At 55.8% G+C, this 12,351-nt stretch overlaps 1 protein-coding gene across 1 annotated transcript in view; it reads right to left on the reverse strand.

The window, feature by feature from the left end:
* Positions 1 to 6,644: 6,644 nt before the first annotated feature.
* Positions 6,645 to 12,351, reverse strand: part of KIAA0319L (KIAA0319 like) — a 109,021-nt gene continuing 103,314 nt past the window's right edge. Inside the window, exons 18-21 of the mRNA XM_040974192.1 lie at positions 12,188 to 12,310; positions 11,798 to 11,888; positions 9,858 to 9,949; positions 6,645 to 6,979 (exon numbers count right to left, since the gene is read on the reverse strand). Of these exons, the coding sequence (XP_040830126.1) occupies positions 6,792 to 6,979; positions 9,858 to 9,949; positions 11,798 to 11,888; positions 12,188 to 12,310 (494 nt within the window). The 3' untranslated portion in view covers positions 6,645 to 6,791. The remainder of the gene's footprint in view (positions 6,980 to 9,857; positions 9,950 to 11,797; positions 11,889 to 12,187; positions 12,311 to 12,351) is intronic.

Here is a 12,351-nt window from a genome sequence, read left to right on the forward strand (position 1 = left end):
TACAATCCCCCCTTCCTCTGCCTGCTGCTTTGTTGGATAAGTTATTTTCTTATCTGTATGTCACCTTCCTTTTGTTGTGTTGTTTCAGATCCTGCAAATCTTGCTCAGTTTCCCTTTGTCCTTGATGTTTTCCTGTCATATTTGTCCTAGAACTATTAGTTTTTAAAATGCCTACCGAGTTCTTACAATTTTTCTTCATTTATATCATACGCTTACAGGTTACTGTTTTATTCACTAGGTTATAATCTGATATTCATGTTCATTTTGATATTTAAATTCTCCTAGTGACTCTATCCTGGCATGCTCCATGAATTTTTCCAGTATTTTTCTATTTAAGATTTATTTTTCGTTTTTATTGGAAACTCAAATATACAGAGAGGAGGAGAGACACAGGAAGATCTTCTGTCCGATGATTCACTCCCCAAGTGAGCACAACGGCTGGAGCTGCGTCGATCCAAAGCCAGGATCCAGGAGCTTCCTCCGGGTCTCCCACACAGGTGAGGGCCCCAAAGCTTTGGGCCGTCCTCAACTGTTTTCCCAGCCCACATGCCGGAATCTGGGTGGGAAGAGGGCCCCTGAATTAGAACCGGCACCCAATTTGGATACCAAGTGTGCAAGGCAAGGACGTAGGTTACTAGGCTACAACACCGGGTCCTCAGTATTTCTTGAAGCAAACTATTCCAGAATATTTTCGTTTCCCTGCCCATCTCGGAGCCAACCACTTCTCCATCAAAACCCATGTGCACATGATGCCCTGCCTACACGTCACTGCCAAGGTCACTTTGCCTCTTCCCGGGCCACTCGGGACACTGGCGTGCATCCTCATCGAGCTGTGCCTGGCGCATCCATGGATCAGGTTTTGTTAGTTTGTGAACTTGCAAGTCACGCCCCTCCTCCCAGCTCAGCTCAGCACTCAGCCTTTCTAGCCTTCCTCTTTTCCGTGCCCTTCGATCCTTTCTGCATGACGGAGGTGCCCAGCTGCCCTGAGCCCTTAAGGGGCTGCACGGGGCAGTCCCCGCCGGGCACTGTGCCGGGGAGAAAGGAAGAGATGAGCGTGTCCTCACGGGACCTTACAGACGGCGCTGTGCATGTCAGTGTCTGCCAGTAGAACCTGTTTCTGCTGTTGAAGGTCACAGTCCCGGTTAGTATGCGTGTGGGACTTATGTCTCCCTTGCTTTCCTTTTCAGGAGCATATTTTCTTCCACCCATTTAAAAGCAGTCATTGTACTTTTATAGTCATGATACTGTTCATGTCTGCCACTATTACTGTAACTTGCCTAGGAAAATGTTATGCTTTTGTCTTGCTCACCCTCATTTTGTTCATGTTTTTGGGAATTTGATATGTTGTTTTAATATTGATTTCCTGGGGGGCTGGTGTGGTAGCTCCACAGGCTAATCCTCTACCTGCAAGTGCAGCAGCCTATATGGATGCCGGTTCATGTCCCGGCTGCTCCACTTCCCATCCAGCTCCCTGCTTGTGGCCTGGGAAAGCAGTCGAGGATGACTCAAAGTCTTGGTACCCTGCACCTGTGTGGGAGATCTGGAAAAAGCTCTTGACTCCTACTGGGTCAGCTCAGCTCTGGCCATTGCAGCCATTTGGAGAGTGAACCAGTAGGTGGAAGATTTTTGTCTCTCTGTCTCTAAGCTTCATAATATCTGCTATTCTAATAAAAATAATTTAAAACTTTTTTTCATGGGCCTGGCACTGTGGTATAGCTGGTAAAGCTGCCACCTGCCATCCTGGCATCCCCTAGGGCGCTGGTCAGAGTCCCAGCTGCTCTGCTTCTGATCCAGCTCTGCCTAGTGCACCTGGGAAGGTAGCAGAGGATGGCTCAAGTGATTGGGCCCCTGCACCCACGTGGGAGACGCGCAAGAATCTGGCTCCTGACTTCAGACTGGCCAGTCTCTAGCTTTCACAGCTGACCGGGGAATAGAAGTCTCTCTAGCTCCCCTGTTTATGCCACTCAATGAATAAACCCTTTTTTAAAAAAGATTCAGTGCTTGTCTGGGAAGCCCAGCAATAGAGTTCTTCCATCATCTTATTCACTCCCCACACTGTCTGCACCAGCCAGGTCAGGTCCAGGCCAGTGCCAGAAGAATCCTCGTCCCCCACATGGGCGGCACAGGCCTGAGCGCTCGAGCTGTCCTCTGCTGCCTTCCCAGGAGCACCAGCAGGGAGCTGAGCTGGAGCAGGGCAGCCGGGCCTTGGACGGGTACCCCAGCTGGGGGTGTCCGTGGCACTTAAGCCACAGTGCCACCGCGCCTGCCTCTGCTCTGCGTTCATCATGAACGTCGTTCTTAATGCACTAAGTTCTTGAGCTGCTCATTAGTCCTAGCTGTCTCAGACAAGCCACACTTTACCACAGTCCTTGTCCCTGTTACTTCCCAGGTCTGGCTGCACGCCACAGCTGAGCTGTTGTATCCTGTGCCTTCTAGGTTTCTTCTCATTATTTCTCCAAACCTTCCCTCCACTGTCCTCTTTCTCCTCCCCATATCTCCTTCAAGTGTGGGCACCTGGGCTGCGTCCTGGGGTGGTTCTGTGTGTGTCCAGGCTCCTCCCAAGTTGAGAGCCAGTCTGGGCCCTAAGCTCCATGCATCCACCTGAGACCAGCAGGCATCCCTGGGAGTCGGCAGGCCACTGCAGCTGTGCAGCTGCCTGTGCTCCAGTGCTTGATTTAGCCAGCATGTCACACCCACGTGCTTCTTGCTGGGCGGGCCAGGAGCCCAGGGCTGACTCCAGGTGTCCCTCCGGTGTGGGCGACCGCATGGATGCGATGGAACTCTTGGCTCTCTTCCCTATAGCCATCTTCCCAGTTAAGAATATGGAAATGTTCAAGAATTTGCCTTGCAATTATTGGGATACCATATGGGCACTGGTTCTAATCTTGGCTGCTCCACTTCCCATCCAGCTCCCTGCCTGTGGCCTGGGAAAGCAGTTGAGGACTGCCCAAAGCCTTGGGACCCTGTACCCATGTGGGAGACCCAGAAGAAGCTCCTGGCTTCTGGCTTTGGATCGGTGCAACACCAGCTGTTGCAGCCACTTGGGGAGTGAACCATCAGACAAAGATCTTTTTCTCTGTATCTCCTCTCTGTGTATCTGACTTTCCAATAAAAATAAATAAATCTTTAAAGAAACAATCTTTAAAAAAACCAAAAAACAGCTCTTCCTGTGTGCCCTGGGAAGCAGCAGTGGCTGCCCACGTGGGGCCTGGATTGAGCTTTGAGCTCCTGGCTTTGGCCTGGCCCAGTCCTGACCGTCGAGACCACTGGGGAGTGAGCCAACAAATGGAAGACCTCTCTCTTTTTTCTCTTTCTGTAACTCTGCCTTAAAAAAAAAATCTTTAAGAAAAAAACCAAGTAAGAAAGGAAAAAAAGCCTCCCCAGAAGGTGGGAGTGTGGCCCACAGATGGCAGTGCTCGGCTCTGCACTGGGGCCAGGGGGACACTGGCCAGGCCCGCCTTGCTGGGAGGGACACTGGTCCTGGTCAGGATCTTTCCAAGTTGCCTCACACCCCTTAGAACACCTCGTAGCAGTGAGGGGGTAGCGAGGTAGTTCTGTTTAAGCAGGTTTTTTTTTTTTTCTGATAAACGGGCTTTTTTTTTTTTAAAGATTTTTAATTATTTTTATTTTTGATGATTTTTTTTACGTAGTTGATTGGGGTAAATAGGGTCAAGGACTACAGGAAGGTGGGAGAAGGGGAGAATCAATGAGAGAATCCACAACCAGCCCCCAAACAGATCTGCACCTTGGATGGAGGGCAGCCACCCACCACCACCCCAGGGTCCCCAGTGTGAGGCATGCTGTGAGGGTCCTGCTCATGAGTTTTTAGTAGTTCAACAGTTCCGAATTACTGCTGATCTCTCCACTCCAACCACGATGAAATCTCTCCAGAATCCACTGGTTGACACAGTCCACCTTAGTGTTTGCCCAGACATTCACTGCCAACACATGGCTGGGGTAGTTGATAACTTCGTTCTGTCTTCCTTCCTCTGCCACGGCACCAGGTGTCTGCTGGAGGCTCCAGTGGACTGTCATATCCTCCATGTGCATTTGGACACGCTGTCCACTGCTCCACCTAAGCCACTGAGGAGGCCCAGCTCTGACACATGCGCTCCACAGTCAGACCATGGAACCTGCAATTCTCTCCATGGTTGGGGTCTGACATCAGCAAGTCAGTTGGGGAATCCCCAAAGAATCTTCATCTGAAGTGATCCCAGACCTGATTTCCTGTGTGTGCATGCCAGTGTAGGGTCAAGCACAGTCCATTGCCCAAATCAGCTTGTGCACATGCTCGTGGTTGCAATTGCTGGGTCAGTTCTGTCTCCAGCCCTGTTTTCTACACGAACCAATGGGTGTTGCAGCCCAGCCAGATCCTGCCCACCACACACTAAGCCCTCACAGACTTTGGAGGGAGCTGCAGCCTAGTTGGAGCAACCACCAGTAACCTTCACCAGGCCTGCCCCTGCCTTGATTCCCGTGCTTGCCAGTATGTACAGCAGACTGGTGCAGTCCATCCACGTCCCGGTCAGCTCTCATACATGTCAATGGGCATTGAAGCCTAGTTCAACCCAACCAGTCCACACATGCCAGCAGGTAACACTCTGTCTAGCCACGCCTGCCCCAGTCTTGGTTGTCATGCTCACCAGTCGGAATGGCAACCCAAGAGGCAGGTGCCCACTGTTTGCCTACTGGACCCACTCCCACTCCTGGATCTTGAACTCTCCAGGTGGTTCTAAGCAGCTGTTACACCCTGGGACACACATACCCTGCCTAGGCCCTTAGGAGTGGGCAGCCCAAAGCCTGGAAAGCCTGCACATCAGCGAGCCACCAGCACCCCACCTACCATAAATTCTAGGTAATGCAAGTGGGAAGTGACAATGGTGACCCCAATTCAGCTAGCAAGTATGCCACTGGGCTTTAGCCAGGCAGGCCATGCTCTGTGTAGGAGCAGTCCCCTGCTGCCCAGTCTGGTGCTGCTGAGTCCACCTCTGGGACACCTCCCACTCTCTGGCCATCACCTCAACAACAGGCTGAAGCTGCAGTTTCCAGCATTGGGACTGCTAACAGGGTGCAGCTGAGACATACAAGGATTTCCTCTGTCCGACTGGGCAAGGGCCGAGGAAGGGCTCAGTGGCTAAGGCCCAGGAGCCAGCAGTAGCTGGGAAGGGTGGCTTGGGGTGACAGAGGTCTCATTCCCCTGAAGCAGCTCCTGGTGGCCACCAGGGGGCGTGACACTCCATGCATCACCCCCAACTCCGGGCCTGGAAAGCAAGCCAGGTTCCCTTCAGTTGTCTACTTGAGGAAGGAGTGTTGGAAAGCAAGGGGTGGAGGTATTTCCTTCATTTCTGAGATAAAAGTGCCCCCTTTTGGAGGGCAGAAATGAGTCTGGGGCACCGGGAGGCCTTCTGCAGAGCCAGGGAAAGGCCAGTCCTTGAGGTCCAGCCCCACACCTCTGTGAGCGACGTTGAGGCAACAGGCCCCCAAGTCCTGGTCTCCTGCTTTGGCTCTGCCCAGGCCCACTCTGCCATCTGCATGCCGTGCTCATCCTGGTGCCTGTTTGGGCAGCAACAAACCCTGCCCCACGCCCCAGGGCAGCTGAGCCGCACTCACCACAGGGCACCCTGCTCCTTCTGCTCCAAGGTGGCACACTGCACAGGGGCATCTTGCTCTCGAAACAGGGGTCCTCAGATGTTGGAAAGCCTCCCCCACCCTGGGAACCCAGCGATTCCAAGCTGGCATGTGCCAAGCTGGTCCGGAGCAAGGCGCACAATTGCTGCATCTTGCCATGCCTGGGTGCTGGCTCAGTGGACTTCCCTCGGGACGTCCAAGGCTGTCCAGCTTGTCTGCCACCTGCTGACCAAGTGTCACAGGGAACAGGGAACACGACCAGGGCGTGTGGCCACCCGGGACTGACGGGGCAGGGGACCTAAAGGATGAGACGGTCGGACAGCTCAGGACGCTGCGGGGCTCAAGCTCAGTCCTGGGAGGATGCACCCCACTTCTGGGTCAAAGAAAGCTGTGAGGTGCAGGGCATGGCAAGGTGGCGCCCCCCACAGGGAGCAGGCAGGATCACAGCAGTGCAGGCCAACACACAATTAAATAGCCAGTTTAATCATCACAACAGTAGTGCAGTAGTAGAAATTCTAAGTTTCTTTAAAAAGTCTCTCCCTGATTCCCCAGTCCCCAACCCCAGGCACCAGGGTGGTGGGCACCAGGACAGGGAACTCATCTTTCCAGTCAAGGTTGCCTGTGCGCAGCCACAAGCCCCGTGGGAGCAGGTGCCCATGCCCTGAGACCCTGTGCCAGGGCCCTGGGGAGAGGACAGAGGGTACACGCCGTGGCTGACTTCCCTGCCAAGGCCATGCAGTCTCAGCCAGGAGAGGGGCCTGAGCCCCGCAGCAGCAAGTGCTGGCCGAGAAGGGGGGTGTCCATCTGCCTACGGCCCAGCAGCCAGGGGTCCCTCCCACCCTAGGCCATCCTCCCACACCCTCCAAGGGCTGCCGAACGGCTGCAGCCAGGCACACGGGGCGGGTAACTCACCAGGCATGCCCTGGGAGCAGCCTCACAACCTGAACCAAGGCCCTGGGGCGTGCACTGGCTGGGGCCTACCGGACAGGCTTGGGGAGCAGCCCCTTGGTTCACAGCTTCATTCATGGTTCCTGGAGTGTCCGGGTTTGGGTACCAACAGTTCCGGGGCACGGCACAGAGTGATCAGCAGATGCCAGAGGGTGGCAGTGGCCCCTGGGTGCTGTGCACTGCTAGTCCCTGCCCTGAGGCCTCAGGCCAGGCAGCTACAAGATCTCCTCCCGTGCACTCCGGACCTTGAGTGGGGTCTGCCCGTTGGGCACCGAGCCATTCTGGCCGTGTGGGAGCTTGCCCTTCTCTCGGTCGGGCCATGTGAAAATGGCATCGTCACTGTCCAGCTCCGACTCGGAGTGCATGAGGCTGCTGCTCGGTGCTGGGCCCTTCTGCTTGACGCCTGTAGGGAAGAGCAGACCATCAGGACAGACCTCCTGAACGGAGAGGAGCCGAGCGACAGGCAAAGCTGCGCGACTGCCCCTTCTCTGACAAAGGTGACCAGGGACAGGGGCACACAGCACAGGAGTCTGCCTGCTCGCAACACCTGCAAGCTGTATGGAAGTGCCAGCTTCCAGTGCTGGCCGCTCTGCCTCTGATCCAATTTCCTGCTAGCACGCGCTGGGAGGCAGCAGCTGGTGGCTCACCCGTGTGGCCGTGGAGGAAAGTTCACCTCTGTCCTGCTGTAGCCCTTGGCTTTTGAAATAAACGATGGCAGTGACCAATCGAGACACTGTGTGAGCCAAGCAGCTTCAGCGGGCTGGTGCCTGCGACCCCACTCCCCAACATTGGAGCAGCTGCAGGGGTTACTCAGCCCCTCCCTTCTGCCTCCCGCACAGCTGCAGTGCTCTGGGCTGCACAGGCTGAGGGCCCCCCTCCCTCCCCCAGCTATACCTGTCACCAGGACCCACACTAGGACTGCACTCCACTGGGTCTGGAGCCTACATGGGCCCACCCACATTCTGGAACAGGCCTGCAGCGCCACCTGCCGGCTGGCCTCAAGATGGCAAAACATCGGGACCACAGAAGTGCGCAGGCAGCCTGCACCTGTCCAGTGGAGTAGGGAGAGTGACCAGGATGAGAACAGGCCCTGCAGATGGGAGCTCAGCCTATCCTCCCAGCGTGCAGCAGGTGCCTCCCACCCACAGCCACATGGGAGGGTACCAGAGGATACACGGGCTCCTCGCAGTCTACCAGGCCTGGCCACCACACACCGTCGCTCAGCCTGAGGCACCAGGTGCACATCACCCACCAAATCATGCCTGCCGAGAAGTGTGTGCACCAACAAAAGCTCAACACACATGTCTCCGTGACTCAGCAAGTCCACCCTGAGCCCACGCCCATCAGACATCCACATCCATGTCCACCAAGGCACAGTCGTCATTCCCAGCAGCACATTCGAGAGAAAAATGGAAATGGCCAGTGCTGTGGCACTTAGGGGAGAGAATGAGCAGACAGAAGCTCTCTTTCTGTGTGTGTCCAGCTCTCTCTGTAATGCCATCTTAAAGAAAGAGAGAGCGAGAGAGAGAATGGAACGCATGAACTGCCTGTGGGCAGACATGTCGGCAGCAGTCAGCACGGGGATGAACGGAGTACTGCACGCAACACGGGGACAGAGTAAGACACGAGTCCCACTCCCGCACACCAGCCTGACACGCCAGGTGACCAGGGGTTGAGGGGTCTGCGGGTCGGCACCAGGAAGCATGGGGGGCACTGTGAGAGCCCACCCAGCTGCACTTCCCATTTTCTGCTCGGATTAGGGAGAACCACATCAGAAGGGCTATTTTTCTAGGCCAAAAAATTCTAAAGTACCAGGAATTCCATATGCTTCAACCTGAACTACTTAAACAGATCGCTTCGAAAACACCAATATGAAAGAAATTAAACCAATACAAAACCCAGGCTACTTCTGGCTCGGCCCTGGCCTTCCCCGCACTCCCTCTGCCGCCTCACCCTGCTTCATGTGGCACAGTCCCGCCCTCACCCTGCTGATCGGAGTGGAAGAAGCCTGCGAGGCCCCCTGGGTGTGCATTCCCCGTCCCCCTCCCGGGCCTTGACCAGCCTCCCACGCAGGGCCCCTCTGCAGCCCTGCAGCCTCCCCCGCCCTCCCCTCCTCCCCGCAAGAGCCTGTGCTCCTCACAATTTTCCTGCCTTGCCTTGGCCCACCTCCAGAGGCTGGTCAGGAACCCCAAACCTAGAGCGCCCCCCACTGTCCTGCCTCTCTGCTTTTACTGCTCAGCCATAGGGGCCTCGGTAGCCCACCATCTCTGTCCACCTTACCGTCCACGCACGTGCCCTAGGGCCTGGGACAACCCTTCCATCCATGCTCCAGTCTCACTATCCCACCGACTCCCCTCCGGTCACCCATGCAGTCCTCCTGTGCTCCTGGAAGGCGGCCTGACTGCCTGCTCCCCAGTTCTGTGACACTCCTTATTTCCCCCCTCATGACCTCCTCCTCCAACCACTGCACGCAGCCCTCTGGGGGCCTCCCCCCCCCCCCCCCGCAACCTCTCCCCTCTGCAGCTTCTGAGTTGTCCCCAGGCCACTTTTCCTAGGATGTCACTTCCGTGCAGTGTCGGAACAAAGGCTTGGTTGCTCCAGCTAACGTTCAGAATTCTCCCCAACTTGGCCCATCAACCCTCCAGCCTCATTTCCTCAACTCTCTCCAGAACCATCCTCAAGCAAACAGCAGCCTTCTCCAACACACCAGCCCCAGCTTGCCCGGAAGCCCCGGCGCCGGGCTGGGGGGCACGAGTCTGTGGGGACCTTGCTGTGGATGCTGCCGAGAGCAGTGGGAGCCAGCAGGGGCGTTTACAGGGCTGATTTCTTTCACGTTTTCGAGAAAGTGCTGTGGCTGATGAGTAAAGAACTGCCAAAGGCAGGAGGGGATGGGACAGAAGGTGCTCTGGGTAGAGGCATGACAAGCTAGCGAGGCAGGGAATTCTAGATGCATTTCCGAGGAGGGCTCCAGGTGACCGTGATGTGTTGGCCAAGCGGATTAGAGGAGAGCAGACCGGGGTATGCTTTTCCAAGCTAGGAAACACCATGCAGTCCCAGCCCAGCCATGAGCGGCCCTGTCCACTCTAGGGCCCTACCTGCCCTGCCCACAAATATGTTACTGGCCTGTAGACCGAGCGCCCAGCCTAGCACCTGGGCCCTACCTGCCCAGCCCTCAGAGCTAAGTACCCGGGCCCTACCTGTCCTGCTCACAGTTGGAGTCCCCAGCACCCAGGCCCTACCTGCTCAGCCCGCAGACAGAATGCCCAGAACCCGGGCCCTACCTGCCCGAGGGGTCGGCTTCAACTCCAGGCTCTCCTGGTCGGTGGCATCAAGGATCTTGTATTTGCTCTTCCTCTTGGGTTTTCCTTTTTGCCTAAAATACACAATCCTGCTCAGGACAGAGGCTCATGGGCCTGGGCTGCCCCCTGGGGTGTCTGCATTTACTCAGCAGCCGGGGGGGGGGGGGGGAGTTGCGCTGTGACTTGGTCCCTGCGCACGTTGGGACAAAGCACAAGGCACGGGAGCTGCAAGCATCGCACCACAAGCAATGGACCCGTCAGAATGCAAAGTGGGGCAGATGGCCGAGCAGTTAGGACATCCTTCAGGATGCGAGCGTCTCCCAGCAGAGCACTGGGCTCCATCCCGGCTCCTGCTCCTCACCCCAGCAGACCCCAGTAGATCCCAGCAGGCAGTGGCATGCAACTGAACTCCTGCTCCCCACGGGGGCGGGGCGGCAGGTTGAGTGTTGGCTCCCAGTTTTGGCCCCAGCCCAGCTGCAGTTATTGTAGGCACTAGAGGGGTGAATCACCAGATGGGATGGCTCTCTCTAAACCTTTGTCTTTCTTTGCCTCTATAATAATAATAAAATAATAATAGTAATAGCCCTCTGCTTGAGGTGGTGAGAGGAGGCACCTGCTGCCCCAACACAGCTGTAAATGGTGACTGGCTGGCTGGTGAACATCTTCCTTAACCCTTATCGCTTCCTCAGCTGTCTAGCAGGTTATACGCCAGGGTGACCTTGGCCCTCCCTATCAGGCCTCCTCTGACAGATTTTTCCTGAACCTCAGTTTCTCCATCTGTAAAATCAGAAAAGGTTGTGTGCGCTGAAATAGAAAATACTGGGGCTGGTGCTGTGGCATAGCAAGCAAAGCCAACACCTATGGCACCAGCATCCCAATACAGGTGTGGGTTCAAGGCCCAGCTGCTCCACTTCTACTTCTGATCCAGCTCCTTGTTTAACCCCTGGGAAAAGCAGCGGAAGATGGCCCAAGTGCCATCTAGAAGAAGCTCCTGGCTCCTGGCTTCTGACTGGCCCAGCTCCAGCCATTGTGGCCATTTGAGCAGTGAACCAACAGATGAAAGATCTTTCTCTTTTGTCTCTCCCTCTCTAACTTTGCCTTTCAACTAACTAACTAAATAAATAAATCTTCAAAGATATAAAAGGGAACCATTGCGTGGCACACGGCTGACACAGAAAGCGCATCAAGACGGAACAAGAGGTCAGCTGTGAAGGTGAAGAGCTGCGTCATGAGCTGGCAGCCTCAGACAAGGGCCGTGCCCACCGCACCTCGCTCTCTGCTCCTGCAGCAGGGCAGCAGCCATGGCACACTGGGCTGTGCTGTGCAGGTTAGAGGTGGGATCCAGCTCCAGTGCCAGGCCTGCCTGCTTACCGTGGCTGCAAAGCGGTGCTTCTGCCCTTGGCAGTGGTGGCAGTGCAGAAATCTCCCTGCACAGGTCTTGGGGATGGGAGTGTCAGGTCAACCCTAATCTTTTTTTTAAAGATTTATTTATTTTTATTGCAAAGTCAGACATACAGAGAGGGAGAGACAGTGACAAAGATCTTCCGTCTACTGATTCACTCTCCAAGTGACTGCAATGGCCGGTGCTGCGCTGATCTGAAGCCAGAAGCCAGGAGCTCTTCCAGGTCTCCTATGCGGGCACAGGGTCCCAAGACTTTGGGCAGTCCTTAACTGCTTTCCCAGGACACAAGCAGGGAGTTGGATGGGAAGCAGGACCGCCGGGATTAGAACTGGCGACCATATGGGATCCTGGCGTGTTCAAGGCAAGGACTTTAGCCGCTAGGCCACTGCACTGGGTCCTCAACCCTAATCTTGCCTAGGACGCCCGCACAGTGCTTCCCTGCTGAAGGAGCTAACTACCTCCTAGAGGGATGGATTTGTGACCAGCAGTCCAGGTAAACCCCGAAGGAAAGCCATCTTACCTCTTACAGCAACAGATCATGGTCCAAGACAGGATTCCCAAGGCCACAATGATGACGAAAGTGGCGATGATCACATACAGAACGCTCCACTCTGCCCAGAAAACCAGAGAAGGCAGGGCAGGGGGTCAGGAGGGAAGTGTGGGCTGCCCTGGGCTGCCGGCAGCTTCTCCCACATGAGGCCAGCCAATGGCCCTGCCCCTTCCGAGAGCCCTGCATCAGCTGTGCTGGTGATCCCACAGCAGAGACACTTGGAGGCTTCAGCTGGTCCTGCTTCACACGGAAGTCCTCAGGAGGCATGCAGTGTTTCTCCTGGCTGCCTCCCCACCCTGCCCACAGGAGACAGAGCTGCCCGCCGGCCAGCGCGGCTCGTCTGTCCGCCCAGCAGCTTACCACAGTTGCTGTCTCCATCCCTCAGCTGCACCTTGATGAAATTCTCCATCCAAAATGGGTCGCAGATGCAGCGTTTGGTGAACGAGTCACAGTGGCCATGGTCTGAGCAGTTGAGCTGACACGCTGATGGTGGCAGAGAAGGGAAAAGGCCAGCTGGTGTCACG

Source organism: Ochotona curzoniae, unplaced genomic scaffold (assembly GCF_017591425.1).
Source record: "Ochotona curzoniae isolate NIBS_2020 unplaced genomic scaffold, NIBS_Ocur_1.0 contig_2404, whole genome shotgun sequence".
In the NCBI taxonomy this organism is placed as follows: Eukaryota; Metazoa; Chordata; class Mammalia; order Lagomorpha; family Ochotonidae; genus Ochotona; species Ochotona curzoniae.